The following is a 25,287-nucleotide window of genomic DNA, read 5'->3' as shown; positions in this document are numbered from 1 at the left end:
CTATCTCTACATTGTCAAACAAATAAGTGCCAGTGCTGTAGCATTTTAACAATCAGAAATGAACTTAATCAATTCTGAATCAAAGCAATGGTCAACATAGTCCAGTGACTGCCAAGTATGTTTAAATAAAAATTAGCTTCATCAATTCTGAATCTATGTACTGTTCAATGTAGTCCAATGATTGCCAACCATTTTGATCAGTTCAAATGTCTCTGAACCCCTAACCTGAATTAAAAAATTAATGCAATGGATTCCCAATGGTGATCACAGCCTCTAGGTCTTGTAATACCAAAAACTAAAGTCCCAATGTCCTTGTAGGAGGATAAAGTGATTAACAGTGTGCTGGCTTGTAATAAATCAATGAACTGTTCAAATTGACACATCAGATTAAACAACAGATGTTACTCTTTTAACACAAACAGATTTCTTGGGGAAAACATAATGAATTTTCTTACCAGATGCCCTTTTGTTTGGTCTGCTCCCATACAAGCATTTGACTGAAATTGCAACCATTTTGTTTTGTCATATGATTACAGGCTTTGATCATTTAACACTTAAATAAAAGCCTAGAGTCTCCTGACTTGCAGACAGTCAGTTTAAATTCATTTAAATGATGTATATAGCCTTGTGCGACCCCACGTACACATGCGCTATGCTACATTGTATTTTGGCATCACTACATGCAACACATAATTTAATTTAATTTAAAGTGACTGATCTCAGTTCAGGAGACTCTGGGCTGTCAGTAAAGGAGTAAACCTTCGATGGATGGACAAGATGGTACCGATCAGCAAAGTATGTCTTTGGGAGAAACACTATCAAACTACATATGGTTAGAGACCAATTAAGTTTTTATATAGAAACCTATTTGACAGATGCGGCAGCCTCCCCAAGAAAGCACCCCAAGCAAATGTTTGTAACATCCAGCAGATTATCCTCTGTATGAATATTGTATGAAGAAACATTTTCCCTGACAATATTTTAGCAATCATTTGCATCCAGTATTTCTGTCGCCTCTTTAGAATCAGAACTAGTGATGCCCGATTTACAAATGAATTAGTTATTTAAGTAGATTCCTTCAAAGAATAAGTCAAACGGTTTAGCAAAAAAAGAGTCGTTCAGACAGCTCATGCTCTGTATCATTTGGAGCGTTTCTCACTCAGAAATGAAATAAATAGAACAGAAAACAATCAAGTGGAATATTTACTGTCATGATACACAGAGCAGATGAGGAGGTAAACTTAACTGTTAAAACTTTATTAAGTGCACTGCATGTCTCACTACATCTCTCTCTCAGTAATGATGGAGCAACCACGGACACTGCTTTGTAACAACCAGAGCCCTTCTAACAAGGTGAACCTGAGAAGTTAGCAAAAACAAAATAAAATCACTTGGCCATGCCAGGTTTTGAACATATTTAGTGACCAAAGCTCAGCTCCCCTTGTCAATAATTTATTCTGCTTCTTCAGCACCAGCAATCAAAATTCGCTGGGGCAGCCCCTGCTATTTGAGTCAAAAATTTAGAGTCTCTAGTTTCATCTGATATGCCATTTTTTTAATTTGAGTGATTTATCACAAAACGCTATGCTGCTAAACACAATGTACACTAATGTGTACAATAGCACAAGGTTTTCATTAGAAATCCGATATTTACTGTGCATTTTCACATTGAGAAAAAAAAATTGCTTTCAGAGGTTTTATGTGGAGTTAGGATGAAAAAACTGTGCATTTTGAACTGTTCTGAGACCAGTGCAGACAGACAGCACACTGGAGATTAAGTCATTCACTAAATAGGGAGCATCCTACAGCTTTCATATGAAGGCAAGTGCATTCAGTCCAAACTTCCTATCAAAAGTTCAGTTTCAGGCTGCAGATGATGTTTGAAGCACTTAACGTGGTTGTCAGACATGGGATAATGGTAATCAGTACTTAGATTCAGAATTTATAATGTATATTTTTATTTTAACATGTTTGGCAGTGATTGGACAATGCAGGCCATTACTTGTATCAGAATTAATTGTGATAATTTCCGATTGGTAAAATGCTTCAGAACTGGGTATCACTTGTATGTTTGACAGTGCAAAAAGAGAATGTTGAGATTTGTTGCAAAAGTAGAAAAAATAACATTGTAACAAAAGTCAAATTAAGTCAAGTAATATTTATTTGTACAGTTTTATTTGTGCTTTTCCCAGCACACACTGTTTTAAAGCAGAAAATAAGCTGTGATGTCTGTAACGTCTTAAAAACATGAATTACCAACACTTCTGAATTTAAAAAATCTGACATTCTGTGGTTTGATATTATTAAATATTTTACAATTTAGTACCACTATACATATATGTGGACATAAATTTTTAGGAAAACTATTTCCTCTAGAATTAGTTTTTCATGTGTATGAGGTGTTTCAAGTTACAAATCAAAAAGGGAAATGGAAAATGCACACAGCATTCACGCACGGACCTTAAGAGAATCGGGTACAGGGAAACGTCTCGGTTACTGACGTAACCTCCGTTCCCTGATGGAGGGAACGAGACGTTGTGTCGATGAGTTGACACTAGGGGTCGCTGCTGTGGAGCCCAGACCTCTCTGATCTTGAGAAAATGCCAATGAGAATTGGTGTGTGGAATTTGCATGCCACTCTCCCGGAAATACAGGTATAAAAGGAGTGACGCTGCAAACACACATCAGGTATAGCACTGAGGAGCCGAGCCAAAGATCCGGTGCTTTCAGCGGTTGGTTCAGTGTTGTGGGCGAAGGGACACAATGTCTCGTTCCCTCCATCAGGGAATGGAGGTTACGTCAGTAACCGAGACGTTCCCCGTCTGTCACTCACTTGGCGTTGTGTCGATGAGTTGACACTAGGGGTCCCAATGGAAAACGCCACAAGAGCTGAACTGAGTGACGCAGACTGGCGGTGCGAGACGGGCAGACCTCTGTGTGCCTCGTAGCCAGCGCAGCAAGCCATCGCATAACTACCCCCAACACACTGGCAGTCATGAAGCGGTCTCCTGCACCTAGGGGAACGGCTAACTGCTCAGAAGTATAAGGACTGGCTAGCCCAGCCGGGGCCTTCTCTCTATTATTCTCCCCTGTAAATGGAACGAAATCGTTCGGCTGGGGGCCAAATATATGGTCCAAGCTGGGGTGTCCCTCCAAAGAGGAGGACACCGCAGAGACCACACCCGGCCCCGAGAGGGGGATTTTAGGTGGAATACAAACACGGTCCTACCAGTTAGGAGCAGAAGAAAATCATGTGGAGCGGCGTCGTGGTAGATCAAACCAAAGGGAGGAGGAGTTACTACAAAAACGGCGACCCAAGGCAGAGGGCCCTCTGTCCAAGGAAGATGCGGTTTACCGGCAGGGAAATCATTTTGCGGGATATACATCACACGGGGTTGCCCAAGGGGACAACCAGCACATGCGGAGCACTTACCTCAGTATGGGGGCCTAGTGACGCCCGTACCGGGGCGGCAGCGAGCCTCTCCGAAGACTCGACGGCAGCTAGGCTAGGGAGGAAGAACGTCCAGGGTTCGCACTTCCTGCGAACGCAAATAGGGAAAGAGCGCACGTCTTCGCCTCAAGGGAGGGGAAAGGCACAATGCACAAGCGATACACCCTGTTTGTGTCACCTGATAACACACGGGACGAAACTGGCTCAACCCTGAGGTTCTAGATCCTCGCAAAGGTGTTAGGGGTTGCCCAGCCTGCGGCCCTACATATGTCTGGCCCCTCCTCCTGGGGCAGCGCTTGCAAGTTCACCACCTTTTTTAGAAAGGAAACGTCAGTGAACAAAGTTGGATAATCAATCAATCAATGCAGTGCAAATGACTGATGTCAAAAAACTGTAACATGCCTATAAAAGCATCGCTTTAGCACCATCGAGTCATATTTTCTGTTCTTCAATGCAGGATCTCGTCTGGACTGTGTTGTACCAACGACTCAAATCGAAGCAAGGATAATTATTATTCTCCATTTTGAGTGACAACACAGCTCTGTTTCTACAGGTGGAACTGGATTTGTGAGCTATGCAGGCGCGACTGTCATTTCGCCAGTGTCTAGCGATGTTCAGAGTGTTCTCCCTGTGAGGACATTTCACAGGCTTTTGGGGGTCATGATCATGGCTTCCGCTGTCATTCCCCTGAGCATGTTGCATGCGAGAACTTTTCAGTGCTGAATGAACACCACAAAGGGACTTCAACCACTGACGCATACATTACGTCTCTACAAAGTGATGCATGGGTACAACCGAATTCTGTTAAAATGGAAACGGGCCCGCCTTTTTATGTAAAAAGGGGTATTCCATTGGGTGTTGCTGAAAAGTTATAAGGACAGATGCCTCCTCCATGGGTTGGGGCGCTGTATACATGGGTAGTCCAGCCTATAGGGTTTGGACTGTCCAGCGGAAATATTGGCACATGTCTGGAGATGTTCACGGTGCTGCTGACATTAAAGATTTTTCTCCTGGAGGGTCAGGGCATCATGGATGGTAGTGTCCTACATCAATCGCCAGGGAAGAGTGCATTCTCATGCCATGCTGAGACTGGCACGTCACTTTCTTCTGTGGGCATGTGACAATGTGCTGTCTCTAACAGCTGTGCATGTCCCGGGCTGGCTGAATTTGGGGGCGGATCTCCTGTCCAGACAGGGCTTGATGCCAGGAGAGGGGACCTGTTCGCTTCCAGCGAGACATCACACTGTCCCCTCTGGTTTTCCCTCTCTCCCCCTGGCACCACTGGGCATTGATGAGTTGATGCCTCAGAGGCCGACAATGTGTCTTTATATGTCCCCACGATTCAGTTTGCTGCACGCAGTTCAGCAGAGAGTTTGCGAGAATCGGGTTTGGCTTATGTTAGTGGGCCGTTTTGGCCATCTCAAGTATGGTTTTCAAATCTGTTCTCTCTCCTAGCAGCTGCATAGGCTTATGCCTTTCTGCAGAATATCTGACTCAATGGCGCAAAAGCACTTTTAAGCGCTATATAAATTGCCATGATTGCACAAGGGCTTCAGACCACGTGACACTCAGGGTGTGTCCCAATGCGATTACGCTGTGTCTCGTTCCCACTCAGGGAACCAGGATTATGTTTCATACAACCGAGACGTTTCTCTTTCTTCCGTATTAAAATCTGGTTTGGGTTAGGGGTTATATTAAGGAAAAATAGTAATAACATCATTCATTGATTCTCTATGGGAGTAGGAGCCAGTTATTTCTTACAGTTTCACCATTTCATACTAATTACTATGACTTGCCATAAGACTGGGTTGGTCAGTCCCACAAGTATTTTGTTACAAAATAAAGGCAAATCAAAAAAGGAGAATTGTTGGTTATTTAATAAAAAAATTTAATAAAAACAAAAATGTAACTGAATGGATTATATTTGCTGCATTCATCAACGGTGGATTTTGGTTGCCCAGAGGGAAAATGTACTTACTGGTAAAATATCACCCCAAAACAATGAATAGATGCCTCCAGACAAAAACAGACCTATTAAATAAAATCTGCACTCTGAAACATGAGAGGTTATTAAATATATTTTCATCTCTTTTTTTTATACTTTTGTTTTCAGAATAGATTTGTTATGCACAGGTCTATGACTCCACTTGAAAGCACTCCTAAAATTGTCCATTTTGCTTATCTTTTTCCTCCACACCCCCTTTGCAACACAGACAAGGCAAAAAAGTACAGCTGCAAAAACAATAAAGCGGTCAGGAGTTTCACGAGACAGATTAAAAGCTATTTTCAGTTGCAAAGTGACCGTCAGACAGATGTCTGCAACCTTGTTTGACACTTTAACCAACCAGAGAATGAACACGATTCAGGCACAGAACAGCTTTCCCTCCGATAGACATTGAAGTCTATCCTCAGTAGAATCATCTCCCAGGACATCAGAGAAACACTCCATATCCCACAATTCAAGAACGCCCTTTGATTTCTGCAAAGTAACTTTCATCGTTTGCGGCAAAATGGATGTGAAGGGGGCCTGAAACTAGCAGCTTTATTAGACATATTTTTAAAAATGGGTCCTGTGTCCATAGTTTTGTTTTCTTTTAGCTCCAACTCACAAAAGCAGAGCTGTAACAAAGATAAACAATGCATTGCGTAATCTCTCAACAGAAGATTCAAGACACAGGCTTTGATGTTCTGTTGACTCTTAAGTGCTGTCTGAGATGTGGGAGTTTGTGAGCGCTCAGTCAAAGTTGCTTCACCGTAGTCTACATTCTCCAGTTTTATAAAATCTCTTCCTTCCACGAATCTTTCAAACGTTCCTCAAACCTTTCAGGCATATGTCTCACCCATCTTGAGGGCCACTAGCTCTGAGTCTTCGGTTTGTTTACCATTTAAGTGTTCGCTGTTGCAGTCATGGTGGTACATGAAAGCAGGCACCTCAGTGATGGAAGTGGCGGTGTATGAGGTGGAACGCATGGAGCAGTGTTCACGTCTCCGCTGGCCCCACTGGGCTTTGTATTGCATCCACTGCCTCTTCAAAGCTGCCTGGACCTGCAATGGGACATGCCATGTAAAAGTTAGAGAAGTGACACTGCATATTTGAACAAGATAGTTAAAGTTTAAGACAAACTTTGATGTTGCTTGACAAAGCTTGTATAATTGATAGATCACAGGATTACCTGATGAATAATGTCAATCTATGGGATTTTGGTGATTTTGGATAATCTGCTAAGGGAAAACTGTTAGAAAATATATGATAACCCGAGTCAGAAGGACTGTGCCAAGTTTGGTGAATGTAGCTTAAAAGCTCCAGGACGAGTTACGGTCATACATTTTATCTTAGTTTAGTGATTAAAAAAAAAAAAAAGGATAACAGTATTTAGGTATTGTCACATAACACAATGACAAAACAAACTGCGAGTTTGCAGTGTTGGGTAAGTTACTCAAAATAAGTAATTCCCTAAAAATTTATTCAGATTACTTTACTGATTATTTCATCTAAAAAGTAATCACATTACTAATTATTTTACTTTTAAGTTACTTTCAACTGCAATAATGCTTTATATTACTTTCTTTTTACTAAAAAGTAATTAGATTACAGTAACTAATTACTTTGTAATCAGATAGACCAAACACTGGCTGAATTGCACCTTAAAAAAATCCTTTACAACATATTTGTATATTTTACATTATATTAAATGGATTTTAGGAATATTGGATTTACAGTATATCTTCCCTGCTGAAAAAAGGCTGGTTTATTGGTCTTAGCTAGTTTATGTTGGTCTGAAAAGTACCCAAAGACCAGCCTAATAAGCAGGGTTATAAATACAGCAGAAAACCAACATTAATATATGAACTGAGTTTAATGTGGTAATTACAGGTCAGGGTATTTTTAACTCAACAAAGAGGGATATTGGATCAGGCACGGATCTAGAGAAGATGGGTGCACAAGGGTGGGACATTAGACTCCAGAACAAATCATTGGGCTGAGGTAAACAAACACCACCACAAAGCAAATATTATTCTGTGTCAATACACCTTTTATCATCCCGAAACAGGATCTGTGCTTCAGACGCATCCAACAATATTTTGTAGACTTAACTCAACTTTATTTCTAAAGCACTTTCAAAACCACTACACGGACCAAACTGCTGTACAATGAAGTAATGTTAAAACAGTAGCAAATATAAACAAATACAACACCAGACAACAATTTACAAAACATTTTCAAATGCCAGAGATAACAAATAAATCTTAAGGGCCCTTTGGAAGGCACTTGATGTGGGGGAAGTCTTAATGGTCAGCAGTAGCTCATTCCAGAGCCTTGTAGCTGCCACCAAAAATGCCCATTCCCCTTTACATTTATGACGAAATCGAGGAACAGTGAGGCATAACTGATCATTCGAGCTAAATGACCTCTGAGATTGGTGCAGACTGATTAAATCTGAAATATACCCTGGTGCTAAGCCATGCAAAGTTTTAAATACAAATAACAGCACTTTATAATGGATTCTGTATTGTATTGGTAACCAATGTAATGAGGCTAGCACAGGTGTAATTTGATCTTGATTTGAATCATTTCTTGGTACCTGTTAAAAGACTTGCAGCTGAATTTTCACAAGCTGCAGGCGAGATAAGGAGGACTGACTCACACTCAAATACAATGCATTACAATAGTCCAAGCAAGATGATATAAAGGCATGCATAACTTCTCCAAGATTGACATTTTTGATATAGATCTGAGATGGAAAAAGCTGTTTTTCACAATAACATTTATTTTTCTATCAAATTCAGCTCTGAATCAAAAATGACACCCAGGTTTTTCACACCAGAAAGTTTTCTACCTGGCAGAAACCCAAGGATGTCATTAAAATCATCCCAACATCCCTTTTGACCAATGAGAATAAACTCAGTCTTATCCTCATTTAGAAAGTTTTTAGCCAAACAAAACTTAACATCAGCCAGACATTCATACAGAGACCTAATGGAAAGTTGGTCACTGTGTTTTAATGGCAAGTAGATTTGGGAATCATCAGCATACAGATGATAGCAGATGTCATGATTATCAACAATCCTTCCTAATGGAAGCATATATAGAGAGAACAAGACTAGGGGTACTAAAAAAAGTCACATCCAACTGGAGAAAGTTCAGTGAGATGGATCAACTCACCGACATTAAGCCATGTTTCAGTAACAAATAAAAAGTCTAACTCATGTGATAGAAAAACATAATTCAAGATAAAAGACTTGTTAGAAAGAGATCTTGCATTAACCAATGCCATTGTCACTGCAATAGAGTCAGGTGAAGGTTGAAGAGTGGTATTGTGTATGTTTGCCGGCTTTCCATCACCCAGGGAGTGAAGATTTTGGCAACTGACTCCTTGGTCTCCAAACTGCAGGCCTGCGACACTGACAATGATGGTGTCGGGAAGACGGACAAAAGGTATGAATATATCAGATCCAGCATCACTTCTGCGCTATTCGCCACAGAGATTTCAGACCCAGTGAATGGAATCCTCCGGTTCTTTTTTATCTCACCAGGGCTCCAGCACATTTTCCACGCGTCCTTCGGTGCTTCCTCCACAGGCACAAGCACCCAGTCAGATGACAAACTTTCGACAGAACAGATGGCACAAATTGAGGGTGCAATAGCCATTCCTATCTGGGATCACAGATCAGATATTTGCACACCATCGATAGGATATTCATCAAAGTCAATCAATCATACACCAGAGGAGAGCAGACCGAGCGGGTAATAAAAACACACAACAAAAACAAGAACAGGTAATAAAGACAAACAGCAATGGCTAGCCGACACACACAACCTGGCGCCATCTTGTTTTAGTTAACACAGTTAACACAGTAGACGCACACTGATGCTTATGTGAGTTGACTGCTCATGCATAAGCTTATAATTGACCCATTTTCCAGGCCCAGAAATAATTCAGCATGTTTAAAACATGACTTACACATAGGCGGATGAAAGCTACTAATTCATTCCATTCAAGTTTGTGCCAGGAACCCCATGCTGAGTATTCTAATGAAACTGTGTCTTCATTGTCTTGGTTTTGTTATGCGTAAGTGCTCCAAGTCTGTTTTCCTCAAGTCTGGTAAATGAATTTTGACGGGCTTGCCGGTACTTATTGCTGCTTTAAATTCTCAAACTTTCTCACACATTGAATGAGTCTGGCTTTTAAATGGAGGAGTTTGGTGAATGTAGAAAGGCACAGGAAGTAAGAAACTTCATGCGATCGATCGGATTGCATGTGGTACAAAGTTCTGTTAACTGTACTGTCACTCCCTTTTGTTCTCAGCAGCTTCCTTCATGCAGTACAAGTCAACAGACATGTAATGCACGATTCATGACAGAGCACGGAGTAAAGCAAAATCAATCATGTCTGAATCAATGTGTCACAAAACATGGCTAGGTATTTACCCAGAAACTGAATGCATGACTGTATACCAGCAACCAGCACACTGGTGTAGTGACAAAATGCCCAGTTATCCCAACGGTAATACAATACAATCCCAACAATCCTTCAGATGTTGGCTGATTTCTCTTATTGTATATTGTATATTGTATATACAACCCCAATTCCAAACATTGTGTCATAATAAGTGATTAGTAAATTAAATTCACCCTTAGCTATAATGAAGGCGATGTGAAGCAGGAGATGTTAAACAGGTGAGGCAATTGTGTCATAATACTGTATACTGTATAAAGAGCCTTCAAAAACAGCCTAGTCCTTCAAGAGCAAGGATCGTTCAAGACTTGTCTATTTGCCAACAGATGCTTCAGCAAATAATCAAGCGCTTTGTGAACAATGTCCCCAAAGACAAATTGGAAGGATTTGGGACATTTCACACTCTCCAGTGCACAATATAGTTAAAAGATTCAAGGAATCTGGTCAAATATTAGTGCATAAAGGGCAAATCGAAAACCACTTCTGAATGTGTGTTATCTCTGATCACTCAGACATCACTGTCTTAAAAGTCATTATTCACCTGTAATGATATCATGAACATGGGCTTGGAGCTTCAGGTCAACTGGGAAAAGAGGAAGCTCTCTCCGGTTCAGAGCATCTCCTTTCTTGGTTTGGAGTTAGACTCGGTCTCAATGTCTGTGTGCCTCACGACAGAGGGCAGTCAGTGCTTGCGTGCCTTCAATTTCATTGATTTACTTTAGTAAACCTTTGTTAGTCAACACCACTCACCGCTGCATCCACGGATGCAAGTTAAGACTTTACTATGCATAGAAGAAGCCCTACAATAACACTGTCTAGAAGCGCTGCCGACTTCTCTGGGCTCGGTCTTATCTTAAATGGAAAGTAGAAAAGCGGAACTGTGTTTTTTGGTCTGATGAGTCCACATTTCAAAAAGTTTTTGAAAAACACAGCTGTTGTGTTATCCGGGCCAAAGAGGAAAAGGGCCATCCAAGCTGTTATTAGCATCAGGTTCAAAAGCCAGTGTCTGTATGGGCCAGGGGTGTATCAGTGCCCATGGCATGGATAAATCGCACATCTGTGAGTACACATGAATTCAGAAAGATATGTACAAAGTTTGGAGTAACATATACTGCCATCCATCACCATCTTTTCCAAGGACGTCCCTGCATTTTCCAACTTAAAGCCACATACTGCCCGGATTACATGTGCATGACTGTGTAAGCAGAGAGTGCAGGCGCTAGATTGGCCTGCCTGCAGTTCTGATCTGTCTACAATTGAGAATGTGTGGTGCATTCTTAAGCACACCATCCTGCAACAAAGACTGTATAATGTTTGTTTGTGGGAAAATTCCACTTTCGAAACTTAACAAACTTGTGTCTTCAGTGCCCAAATGCTTAATAAGTGATTTTAGAAGAAATGGTGATGTTTCACAGTGGTAAACACTCGACTGTCCCAACTTTTTTGGAGCATGTTGCAATCATCTGATTAGAAATTACTGTAAATAAAAAAAACAACAACGAAATTCACAAGGAAAAATATCATATAATGTGTAGTTGTAGTGCTTTCAATATAGCAAAGGGTGAATATATTTTACAAATCACAAATTTTTATTTTAAATAGCATTTTTCATACTGTAACAACTTTTTGGAATTGGGTATAAGTTATTTTGGGTCCTGCTCCCTTGGGAAATGATCAAATAAAACGTACTTATGTTACGGCCTAAGAGCCTAACCTGAAAATTCTTAGACCTTTTTGAAAATAATTTTGTGTTGTAACACAATAAGCTGACAAAATACTTCAATAGATTCTTATGTTAATGGCCAAACACATTTATATAACACTAGACATTCTGGTGCCCTACATCCCCCACCACTGTCAAACAACTATGTAGCTTTTGTTGTGTATTCATGTATTAATTTTTTTTTATTATTATCATTGGGCTAAAAAGACAAACAAATTAATTGTGTTTTCATCTGAATGTATCAATTTGTCCCACACATACCTCTCCATTGAAAAAGCAGAATATAGTTGCCACCAGCAATCCCTTGCAAAAAAAAAAAGAAAATATAGAGGAATTAATATCATACATTTTTACCTAATTTCTGCATGTGGGAAGGGTTAATCACTTGGACTCACCTGGTAATGCATTAATATGTGCATGATGTAGTCGTATATCTCTCCTGCCAGCCGGTTCTCTGGCCGCCATGGGAAAATGACAAATTGAATGCCCAATAATGGCACCAAAATGAGGGTGGCCCTCACAGCCTTCATATACATGTTAGACTCAGCTCGGTGCGTATCTCTCAGCTTTGTTACCAAAACCCGCACAATATTTAACAGAAAGAATAGATTTACCTACAGTAGAAAAAAAATAAGAATTAGTTCTGATTTTCTCCAAATAGTTCTTAACTAACATGCTTTATTAAGATTTTAATTTCACACAAAATTAACTTAATAAAGCTTGATGAACTGTGAATAACAACTTTTAAATAGTCATTAATGTGATAATTCAATTAAAAAACGAAACAAAAAAACACTAATGAGATGTTAGAAAATGTTCTTTATTTGTTTTCCACTGCATTAAACAACTATTTTATTTTATTATTATTAAAAAAGCATTATTTAAAGATTATTTAAAACCTGGAATACAGCTTCTTTATAAGACACATTCATTTAGAAAATAATGGAATTGATTATTGCTTTTATTATTATTTTAAAAGGTTGCAGACTAAAAAATATAATGATGAAAAAAGATTGTTCAGAGCAAATCAAACATACAGTATACATTATATACATATATGCAAAACTCTATACATTTTTTGACTTACTAATAAAGCTGCCATAATGGGGCCATGAACCACATAGAGCAGATGGGTCTCTACACTCATCCAGCAGCTAGTGAAAAAACAAAATATATCCCATTTCAGACCCTCTGTCCACTGAACCTGGCCTGTCTACTGTATTTACTGCTAAAGATCACAAAACATTACTCACTTGTCATCAAAGTACTTTTTCCGTGCCACAGCATGGATTGATGCAGGCACCAAGGGGAAGCCTGTTCGAAGGAGAATTGAAACATTAGTAAAACATAATTTCTTTCTATTTTTTATACTAGAATGAATGCAAAATGAACAACAACACTTTATCTTGATTTATGGAAGTATTTAAAGCTAAAGGTTTTTTTTTTTTTCAGTGGGGGGGGGTTGATGTTAAAATACTTTCTCCTGTATCAGCTTAATATACTAAGAACTATAAGTAAGCTGTTTGATTTCCACAAAAAATTTTGCTCATCCCAACCAGCCCGACACACCATCATTGGCTCAACTACTGTCATCCGTTTTTGGGGCGCGACAATTGCTTCGTCCAACCATTGCAGATGGGAAAGTGCTTAGGAAACGTGTTTGAAAACGTCATGGTTACTGTTGTAACCTCCGTTTCCCGATGGAAGGAATGAGACGTTGTGTAGATTGTAGTGACACAAGGGGACTCTTCTGAGAGCCTCAAGTACCTCTGAACTTGAACTTGAGAAAAGGCCAATGTCAAGTTGACAGACAGAATTTGCATGCTCCGCCCCGGACATATGGGTATAAAGGGAATGGGCGAGCGAATGCCAGACAGGTTTTCACTGAGATAATTAGTTGAGAAGTGAAAATAAAGATAATTTGTTGCAATGTAACAAGACAGTTAGGGACTGACCTTCAATAAACCATCATAATAAAGCTGTCAATGTAAGCAATATAGTAAACTAGGATGAGGAATTATGCAGCTTTCATGTGGAGTCAGACATACAGTAATTACGAGTTCCATGCACATGAATGACCAATCAGAGTCATATTTATCAGTGGGAACTGGGGATTCTAGATTATTCCCGAGTTGGAAGGCGTGTGTTGACATGATGGAGAAAGATGATGGAAAGCAATGATTATACAAATATATTTAAACTTTAGTGTTTTATTTCAATAATATTAATTTATATATATATATATATATATATATATATATATATATATATATATATATATATATATATATATACAGTGAGGAAAATAAGTATTTGAACACCCTGCTATTTTGCAAGTTCTCCCACTTAGAAATCATGGAGGGTCTGAAATTGTCATCGTAGGTGCATGTCCACTGTGAGAGACATAATCTAAAAAAAATCCAGAAATCACAATGTATGATTTTTTAACTATTTATTTGTATGATACAGCTGCAAATAAGTATTTGAACACCTGAGAAAATCAATGTTAATATTTGGTACAGTAGCCTTTGTTTGCAATTACAGAGGTCAAACGTTTCCTGTAGTTTTTCACCAGGTTTGCACACACTGCAGGAGGGATTTTGGCCCACTCCTCCACACAGATCTTCTCTAGATCAGTCAGGTTTCTGGGCTGTCGCTGAGAAACACGGAGTTTGAGCTCCCTCCAAAGATTCTCTATTGGGTATAGGTCTGGAGACTGGCTAGGCCATGCCAGAACCTTGATATGCTTCTTACAGAGCCACTCCTTGGTTATCCTGGCTGTGTGCTTCGGGTCATTGTCATGTTGGAAGACCCAGCCTCGACCCATCTTCAATGCTCTAACTGAGGGAAGGAGGTTGTTCCCCAAAATCTCGCAATACATGGCCCCGGTCATCCTCTCCTTAATACAGTGCAGTCGCCCTGTCCCATGTGCAGAAAAACACCCCCAAAGCATGATGCTACCACCCCCATGCTTCACAGTAGGGATGGTGTTCTTGGGATGGTACTCATCATTCTTCTTCCTCCAAACACGGTTAGTGGAATTATGACCAATAAGTTCTATTTTGGTCTCATCTGACCACATGACTTTCTCCCATGACTCCTCTGGATCATCCAAATGGTCATTGGCAAACTTAAGACGGGCCTTGACATGTGCTGGTTTAAGCAGGGGAACCTTCCGTGCCATGCATGATTTCAAACCATGACGTCTTAGTGTATTACCAACAGTAACCTTGGAAACGGTGGTCCCAGCTCTTTTCAGGTCATAGACCAGCTCCTCCCGTGTAGTTCTGGGCTGATTTCTCACCTTTCTTAGGATCATTGAGACCCCACGAGGTGAGATCTTGCATGGAGCCCCAGTCCGAGGGAGACTGACAGTCATGTTTAGCTTCTTCCATTTTCTAATGATTGCTCCAACAGTGGACCTTTTTTCACCAAGCTGCTTGGCAATTTCCCCGTAGCCCTTTCCAGCCTTGTGGAGGTGTACAATTTTGTCTCTAGTGTCTTTGGACAGCTCTTTGGTCTTGGCCATGTTAGTAGTTGGATTCTTACTGATTGTATGGGGTGGACAGGTGTCTTTATGCAGCTAACGACCTCAAACAGGTGCATCTAATTTAGGATAATAAATGGAGTGGAGGTGGACATTTTAAAGGCAGACTAACAGGTCTTTGAGGGTCAGAATTCTAGCTGATAGACAGGTGTTCAAATACTTATTTGCAGCTGTATCATACAAATAAATAGTTAAAAAATCACACATTGTGATTTCTGGATTTTTTTTTTTAGATTATGTCTCTCACAGTGGACATGCACCTACGATGACAATTTCAGACCCCTCCATGTTTTCTAAGTGGGAGAACTTGCAAAATAGCAGGGTGTTCAAATACTTATTTTCCTCACTGTATATATGATATCTAATGACTTAACCTTCATCATGTGTTTTAATCAAATTATTAAATAATTTGTTAGATTCCATGCATTAATAAACGATATAGGTTGTGTAAAAGTAATGCAGGTGTATTCACTTACAGCATGCTTTTTCACTGGTACAACAGAAAAATTGCTTTTGCTGTCATTCTTTGCATACTTGTTTTAGTCAAACTTCTGTATTTTGTTTCTGACTTGTATGCTTGACATGAAATGGATAATGTTCAGCCAGCCTGTTGTGATAGCAAAATAAACCCTGACAGAATGATCAGGTGAACCCTGAAACGGTTTATTTTGTGATACCAACAGGTTGGCTGAACATCATCACACTTATTACACAGCTACTAACTAAATAAATAAATACATGGACATAAAATATTTATTTGCGTGTTATTATGTGAGAAGAAAGCAATCGCTAAACAGCTGAATTCCACCTCCGGTTTGCATCTGAATTCTGTTGGTGTTTATTTAGATTCCATCTAATTACTCATTGTCCAATTTATTACAAGACTACTTGCCAAATTAATAAATAAATGGACATAAAATATTGATTTCAGATTAAATTACACTGGTGGCCAAAAGTATGGAATAATATAAAAATTTTGCTGTTTTAATAGGAAACTGGTACTTTATTTCACCAAAGTGTCACTGAACTGATCACAAAGTATAGTCAGGACATAACTGATGTGAAAACCAGCACCATCACTATTTGAAAAAAGTAATTTTTGATCAAATCTAGACAGGCCCCATTTCCAGCATCCATCACTCTAACACCTTATCCTTGAGTAAGCATGCTAAAATGCTAATTTGGTACTAGAAAATCACTTGTCATTATATCACACTCTGCTGAAAGCTATTTGGTTGGTAAAATTAAGTTAGACATTGTCTTTGCATTTGTTTTTGACAAAGGACAAATGGCTTTAACAAGGACAGAAAGAGATGTGGAAGGCCAGATGTACAATTAAACAAGAGGATAAGAACATCAAAATATTAGAGTGGGCCAAGAAACACAGATAATTGGAAAAGAGTGTTATGAATCTTAACCCCCATTGAGATTTTGTGGGATCAGTTAGATTGTAAGGTGCGTGAGAAGTGCCCGACAAGACAGTCAAATCTATGGCAAGTGCTACAGGAAGTGTGGGGTGAAATGTCACCTGAGAATCTGGACAAACTGACAGCTAGAATGACAAAGCTGTCATTGCTGCACATGGAGGCCAGTGTAAGTAATTATGTGCAAAGAAAGCAATCGCTGAGCAGCTGAATTCTACCTCCGAATGCGTCAAAATTCTGTTGGTGTTATTTTGTAAATAATGACCATCTAACTGCTCATTATCCAGCTTTTTATAAGACTACAAAATGCTTCACTGTAACATCGATTTTTGCTTTTTTAAAGAAAAGGAGGTACCAGCCTAAATAATTTTTGTGGTAATCAACATTGTCACAGATGCTGTTGATTGAGATTAACTTGCACTGAACCCGGAATATTCCTTTAAACATAAAAACGCCACTAGATAGCAATTACACTAGATGGCCCAGAGAAATTGAAGAAATATATTGAAAAACTAAAACTAAAAAAATTATTATTTAAAAACACAAAAAAACAAGATTGAAAAACTAAATTGAAAGAACAAATGGAATAAATTAGAAATAAAAACTAAATTAACTACATTTGTTCTCTGTTTATTGTGCAAATGGACATGACTGCAAGCAAATGTATCAAATCAATTATAATAAAAGCAGAGGAAAAACTGGGAGCTGCATTCTGGTCAAGAGGGAAAAGTGTTGCAGGCAAAAACTTACCCCAGCCTAAAAGATAATACCAGTGCAAATGCTGCTCCTCTGCAAAAACGGCCACCACGATGAGAGTGTGCAGGTAAATCCCCTCACACAGCATCCAGAAATAGTTACAGCCCAGCATGTACATGTGGAAGAAGTGCAGCACCTTGCAACCAATCTGTAGAGGGGAAAATGTGAGGGAGAAAGAAGTTCTTTCAGACTGAAAACAGCCAAAAAAATTCTTCCATGAAAGATCAAATAACATATTAAGCAGGATGTTAGGGATAGACAGTGTCAGTCACCATTCACATTCATTGCATTTTCTTTTTTTTTTTTTTATTCAATTGAAAGTGATTGTGGCTTGAAATTACAATAGGTTTGTAAACTAAGCCTTTAAATCAGTCTTTTTTGTGTAGTGTCACTACTTCACAACTAAATCACTTTACATTTATGTTAACTTCCGTTTGTGCACTTTAACATGGCCCATTCATTCCTTTACTCTGAAAAACGTGAGCTGTCTGGGTCCTTTCTAAGTACATGTATGCTGATTTAATTAGAAAATGTTGGTAAAAATCCCAATCTCGACTTGCTGAGCCCTGGATCACACCACCAAACAACCCTTCCGTCTTCCAGATGAACTTTTTACCATATGTCCATTGCCTTACGCTCCCCTGCCTCATGCACCCACAGAACTGGCAATACTTCCACATACATGTTATTCTCTGCACATAACTTTCCATTAAAGTCAAGGCTCCTTCACAGATGTCGTTGATGTTTAAAGGCATTCTTGTACAACTCAGCAAAACTGATATCATAACACAGGGTTTAAGTCTAAACTAAAGAGGCTAAGCCCTGTCTGAAACCTATTCACCTTGAGACCTGAAAATGCATTCTCTACTGACTGTTTGAGCTAGACACCCTGGAGTTGGAAGGAAAGACAAAGGAGCTTGTTCACCCAGCTGAAAAATTAAACATAGAGAATGCAGCCCTCATTCACCCCCACCCCCAAAAGGAATGTGCATTTTACCAAGACATCTGCAATACTAAACTGCCCATGTAAAACAGACATCATTTGGCAAAGGCATCAGCAAGGCCAAATTTGTATCTACTTGTGAAACTTGAACATTGAACATATATAAACTTTGATTGACATTGAATGTGTCTTTTTTTAAATGGGAAGTTAATGGGATAATGCATCTCTCAGACACGAACCAATATGCTCATGTGAGTAAGAACAATCATTATCAACTTCCTAAAACTCCATGAATACGCCCCCGCTACACAGCAGTCCTTTCAAAACATTTAAATCAACGCATTCTCATCCAATTCAAATTAGAGCCATTACAAACCAGAGACCGTAGGGTGCAAACTCTCTGTGTGAGTGTGACTCAGTTTCATGATTTTTCCATATTTTCTGTATCACTTATGTACAATAACAAAAAGTTCATGTTTTTCTTGAAGCACATCACTGCACCGTATTTTACCAGTTTGTGTCCTGAAAAAAAAACACCTCTTAGATCATTCTGAGCATTCCTGTGTGGCAGATTTATGCATTTCTCCACAGAGAACAAAACCTGAAAATATCGTATTCCAAGCAGAAATACCATGCAATGAAAATAAAATGACAATTAAATAGTGCGAAATTATGTGATGTGCAATAAATATGTTTCTTTTGAAGTGTAAAATCCATAACTTATACATGCAAATGCATCATACACTACATAAAATCTCATTCGTAATATTTTTTTACGAAAATATAATACCTAAACAACACTTTAAACAAGAAAAAATTTGCTTCTCAACTATTTTACTTCTCAACTAAATGCATCTTCTTTTTTGGATGTTTAGATATTCGGAGTGATTATTCGCACTAGGTGTACATAACACCTGCCACACAGCGCAGCTATTGGCACTCCAATAGTCTGGTGGAAACACAGCAATTGAAGACAAACTACACCCACTAGTGTGCTTGCAGTGGCATGGGTGTAACAATGGTGTACAGTTTATGTGCATTTATTAATGCAGATGACCCGAGTTCTAATCTGCCTTTTGTCTCACTTTTTCCCATACTGTTTCCTGTTTCCACTCTTAATATTTCCTACAATAATACTATATTTAAAAAATATAAATAAAAATAAAGGTTGATTTCTTCACAGTGATTTGGTCACAGTGATGGTCTCAGAGAGTTGAGAGAAAGCTTTGATCTAGGTAAAATAAACCATGGGTTTACTATAGAAATAATGTTAGAACCATGTTCAGTGTATATAACTTAGTGATCTTCACAAAAATTCAAGAATGCATCACTAAAACATTACTCTAATATCTAAAACTCAGACTCTGATTATTTTTTTCCCCACCCTTTTCATAAATGGAAAACAGTGCTGGAAGTGAAAGTGTTGATGTGGGTGAAGGGGACGAACCGGATTTCTCTGCACCACTTTGGGGTTGTTGACCACAGTTATGAGGTTGACGATAGTGAAGGCTGAGTTGAGCACATATGAGAAGAATAAGTTCTTGTGCAGTGTGATTCTCTGACAGCTCAGACTCCTGTATGAAAGATAAAGAAATATTAATGACAGATCATTTATGACAGGCATTTTAGGTGCAAATATTTGAAGAGTAATCCATTTTGACATGTTATTTCAGGATGGGTTTGTGATAAATATTTTCAAAGATGGAATACTATGTTTATCTTTAGGTGCATGATGCATCTGCATCATTATAGATGTACAGTAGCTGTTCTTCTGTGAAGAACTGATTATAACTTTTTAGAAATTTCAAGCACTAAGCCCACAGAATAGAAAAAATAGCATGGTTTCTCGAATATTCCCCCATCTACCATTTGTTGGACAAACATATAGTCTCGCCCCAAAACTCATGGCCATTGGTTGAGCCAATGCTGCAATGTTGACAACAAAATCATTTAATGAATTACTTATATAGTTGTCAATGCATATTAACCTGGGATAGAAGGAAGGCTTTTTAACATTGAAAATATGACACACGTTCCCTTCAGTGGAACCACAGAAGCTACTGTAGAACCCCATGTTGCCTTTCAAGTGATAAATGTTTTTAAAAAATTCAGAATACAGCTTTGGATATAGTAATTTAAAAAAGCCACTTGTATCTCCACAATTCACTGTACAAAAAATGCCTTCAAAGTTTTAATGAAGTAAACAGTACAATAAATTATGAGCCACTTGAGGCAGTGATCTGGCTGCAGTTCAAATAATGTGATTGTCAGATGCTTGTCTGTTTTTATCATCTAGTGACTGTAAATAAAAGCTTCAATCTGTTTGCGAGGAATTATATTAGTGTTGAATTTATACGATATATACAATTAAGTAAAGTTCTCAAACTGGACTTCAGAGGTAGGATGCAATGATGAATAGGGAGCTGAAACTGCACATGAATTATATGGAATTAAGGGGACATTGTAGGCCAAAACAGATTTCTATAAAAATATCTTAAATTACACAAACATCATTATACAGACATCATTCTCTGAGGTCTGTTTAACCTGCACTGCTACAGTAAACATAATTCATGGCACACTGACCACTTTAGTAAAGCAATACGGTATATGTATTGGTGATTGTAGCTATGTGTTATTAATGTTTTGTGCAGTGTTGACATCTCCACCAAGAAAAAAAACCTTGTTTTATAATATTCTCTAACCCTAATTTCAAAAATGTATTTATTTATTTACTGCATAATTGCAAGTGCTAAATTCTGTTCTGTTATTAGTCAGGAGCTGTTATAATTTAAAGTGATAGTTCACTTTAAATTATATGCATGACTTTCTTCTGCAGAACACAAATGAATATTTTAGAAGAATATTTCAGCTCTGTAGGTCCTCACAATGCAAGTGAATGGTTACCAAATTTTAAAGCTTCTAAAGCATTTTATGTCACGGTTCTGGCATTTGTGCCGGCTCATACTGCTGTTCCACCTGTTCCACCGCTAGCTTTTGACTTTGCTCATCACTGCAACCGGTGCCGGGTGCACCTGTCCTTGTTTACAAACTTTGTTGTTAATAAACTCATTGACTGTTTCCCTCTGTGTTTGGGTCCATTTGTCTCCCCTAACCCTCTCACATTTTAAGCATATGTAGTGTAAAAGTAACCCATAAGACTCATTGGTTAAATCAATTTCCTCAGAAGTGATTGTGATATTTGTGGGTGAGAAACAGATAAATATTTAAGTAATTTTTTTTTTTTAATTCTCCTCCCTGCCCAGCAAGTGGCCACACAAATTGCCATAGACAAAAGAAGAAGAACGTGAAAGTGGGAATTGACTGTAAAAAAAAAGGACTTAAATATTGATCTGCTTCTCACATACACTTATCATAACTTCTGATGACATGGATTTAACCACTGGAGTCTTATGGATTACTTTTATGCTGCCTTTATATGCTTTTTGGACCTTCAAAATGTTGGTCACCATTCAGAGCTGAATTATTCTTCTAAAAATATTTGTTTGTGTTCAGTAGAAGAAAGAAAGTCACAGATCTGGGATAGCATGAGGGTGAGTAACTGATGAGACAATATTCAATTTTGGGTTACCTATCAGTTTAAGGCAAATTTCTGAAGTAAAATAAGCTCACACCTGTAACAACTATCTCTGTCTACAAACACAGGGTTTGTTAAACTTATTTTAAAACAGCCAGAGATCAAATGACATATTCTTAAACAAATGTCCTCAGAATCTTGTACAATCAGCCAGTCAAGAAAGTCAAGTCATTTTTATTTGTATTGCACCTTTCACAACACACGTCGTTTCAAAGCAGCTTTACAGGTAATAATGCATTAACAGAAAATTAAACCATAAAATCATAAAGTCTTCGAGTCATCATTGTGTAATTTAAATATGATTATGAAGAGTGTATAAAAATAAGTAATTAAACAATAATTGAATATTGAAACCCAGTGAGTAAGCCGAAGGTGACTGTGGCAAGAAACACAAAACTCCATAAGATGCTGATTAATGGAGAAAAATAACCTTAGGAGAAACCAGACTCACTGTGTGGGCCAGTACACCTCTGGCTAACAGCATGAATATAATGCCAATATTCCTTATTTATGGGCAGTGCAAGTCATGGTTTAAATTATTAAACTAAGTAAGTGTTAAGGGCCAGTGTTTAAACAAAAATTTTGAAAGAACTGTAAGATTTATAACTAATGTTTTTGAAGTTCATCTTGGATTAACTGCAGAAGTTCACATAGATGCATTGCCCTTTATTAGTTGGCTGATGAAGGCTTTTGTTGGCAATTAATTGATAGTCTATGTATTCCATTTCAAGAGTGTAGTCCATTATTAGACCGAGGTGATGCAGGGAGAGATCAGTGAGGTGCAGTTCAACCGGCCAGCAATGTCGGTGAGGTGTATCCTAAATCCAAGTTTCAGGCAATGGCATATGAAGTATCCCATGTCTTGTGGTTGGAGTTGGCATCAGTTCATCCTCTGAGGTCCATCATAATAGACTGAAGTGATGTCTGGCTGGAACCAGCTGCATTTTGTCATCATCACTCAGAGACACGTAGCAGTGGAGTCCGATACCAAGCAAGAATTAAGCTGGATCCGGCCGGTTCTGGTGACCTCAGGATAGGTTGAGACATGGAAACAAATAGAAAAATATTAGCGTAGATGGCATTACATTTTTTGCAGAGTTATAGATCATGATCAATGCTTCAGGTTCTGGCAGACCTAACTAATGCAGCCTAAATGTGTCGCGAATAATAAATTAGGTGTATGCCTGGCAAAATAGTCTTTAGTCCAGACTTAAACTATTCCATAGTTTAGGAGCCAAATAGAAAAAGGATCTAACTTTTGTGGATTTTGATATTCTAGGGACTATTAACAGGCTAGAGTTTTGTGATCATAATGAACGTGATGCAATATAGCTTGGTAGAAGTTCACTTAACCCTCTTGGGTCGACAGACACATTGGTGCGTCCTGCTGGATTTTTTCGTCATTACAGCGGAAACAACTAAAAATGCTCCGTAATTTTGGAGCATACAGATAAGTGTAAGACATCATTAGAGACTATAAAGGGTCTACTTTTATTTGTGTACACTCACAATAACATCAAAACCTTGTGCTTCTGTAAAATAAAGAAAATAAAAAGGGTGAGCTTTCAGCAGTCTCTGTGTTCACGAGCATATTTCTGACTTGTCTAAAGAAAAGATTAAAATGTCTATTTTTAAATAAAACAATTCAAATTTAAAACAAATATTCTCCTGCAAGGTAATAGGTATAAAACAAAGCAATGTACAATTTCTCCTGGCTCAGCTAATTATCCCTAATGTGATCACACCCACGAGCAGAGGGCGCTATTCATACGGTAAAGTGCTGAGATGATCAATGCAAATGGTAAACGCCCCCGACTGTGACTTAAAAACATCAAGTTCATTCACTTTTCTGCGCGTTTGGAAGATAGCACGATACACAGTTGAGGAAACTCCTGGATAGCGGCGAAGAGTTAAAATTTTCCTCAGGAGAAGAACGGGACTCCGATGAACGTTTGCATTTTGAAGAGTGACTTGATCCGGCCGAAGATACAATTTCAGATGTGTAAGTCATTTAGTTTCACTTACATTAGTTGACATGCTATTTTTAAAAACATGTACATATTTTACTAGTGGGACTGTTTCCAGACTTGCCAGCCAGGATTCAGAGTATTGAAATGTAATAAGCAAGTTTTAGTTACATTTAAATGTTATTTTGGCTAAAGCAGGTATTTAAATTTATGCTGTATGATATAAATATGATATGTAATATCCTAAAAATAATATGAATGTTTAGATTATATTTTAACTAGTGCTTATGCTGTCTCATTATCATCAACGAAGATTGTGCTTGCAAATATGTGTTCGGGTGTAAATGTGTCAAATGTGACGTAAATATGCCAATATTAGAAAATCAACATCTTATAATGATTTCTGAAGGATCATGTGACACTGAAGACTGCAGTAATGATGCTGAAAATTCATCTTCGATCACAAATTGCATTTTACAATATATTCAAATAGAAAACTGTTCTTTTAAATTGTAAAAAGAGTTCACAATATCAATGTTTTTACTGTATTTTGGATCAAATAATTGCAGCCTTGGTGAGCAGAAGAGACTTCTTTTAAACGGTAGTGTGGGTCTAAAATTAAGTAAAGTCTTTATGTAAAGAAAATGTACAGTCAGATTACTTCTTTTAACTTAAAACTTGATTTTGATCATTAAGTCTCCACACATTCATTCTCTTTCTATAACATTCTTCATTGATGGGCCCAGGGGAGGGTCTTGTGAATTACATTAATATTCATGTTAATTCATGCCTCCTCGCATATGACCTTTCTAAAACAAAAAGTGTGTTACAAAAGTTAAATGACTAAATTGTTTTGTATGAATGAGTGATCAGGATGGTTTTCACATCATTTTGTAGCAAAAATTCTAGGCTGCAAGATCCAGTTCTCATAAGTCTTGCGGATAAATGTTTAGAATGTGTTATATGGCCTTATTTCAATTACTTTAAATTTTAGTTTTTTCAAAAACCATGCATAAATGAAATTTTCTCAAAAATACAAACATGTACACACATGTTTCTCACATATTATTGTAGCCCAGTTTGTGCTGAATACAGTGTTTATCAGACTTTAGACATGAATATGTTTTTAAGCAACTGAAAAGAGCACAAATGCAGAGGCGTGTTGCAACATGATTTTTAGTGGGTGCATTACTGAGTGGAAAGAATCGATTGGAAACCCTAACAGGAACAGGAGAGTGGTGTTGCTTTGCTGAGCGAGAATGCCACCAAAACGTCACCCAAACACCCTGCTTCATTGGCTATTCAGCTGGAACCAAAGTTTTTGTGTTGCTCGATGTAGTATCTGCATCCGAAACAGTATCTACCGGCTTCTCTTTCTCACTGACCTCCACTAGTGTTTGGATGTGGTCTCTAACACATT

General features: G+C 38.3%; 1 protein-coding gene across 1 annotated transcript in view; it reads right to left on the bottom strand.

Moving 5' to 3' along the window:
- Nucleotides 1-3,200: 3,200 nt before the first annotated feature.
- LOC127619750 (calcitonin gene-related peptide type 1 receptor-like) overlaps nucleotides 3,201-25,287 on the bottom strand; it is a 62,654-nt gene continuing 40,567 nt past the window's right edge. The window contains exons 10-16 of the mRNA XM_052092729.1: nucleotides 19,750-19,876; nucleotides 17,354-17,507; nucleotides 12,886-12,946; nucleotides 12,720-12,786; nucleotides 12,028-12,246; nucleotides 11,894-11,935; nucleotides 3,201-6,496 (exon numbers count right to left, since the gene is read on the bottom strand). Of these exons, the coding sequence (XP_051948689.1) occupies nucleotides 6,275-6,496; nucleotides 11,894-11,935; nucleotides 12,028-12,246; nucleotides 12,720-12,786; nucleotides 12,886-12,946; nucleotides 17,354-17,507; nucleotides 19,750-19,876 (892 nt within the window). The 3' untranslated portion in view covers nucleotides 3,201-6,274. The remainder of the gene's footprint in view (nucleotides 6,497-11,893; nucleotides 11,936-12,027; nucleotides 12,247-12,719; nucleotides 12,787-12,885; nucleotides 12,947-17,353; nucleotides 17,508-19,749; nucleotides 19,877-25,287) is intronic.

Source organism: Xyrauchen texanus, chromosome 26 (assembly GCF_025860055.1).
Source record: "Xyrauchen texanus isolate HMW12.3.18 chromosome 26, RBS_HiC_50CHRs, whole genome shotgun sequence".
NCBI lineage: Eukaryota > Metazoa > Chordata > Actinopteri > Cypriniformes > Catostomidae > Xyrauchen > Xyrauchen texanus.
This window is presented reverse-complemented; position numbering and strand designations above follow the sequence as displayed.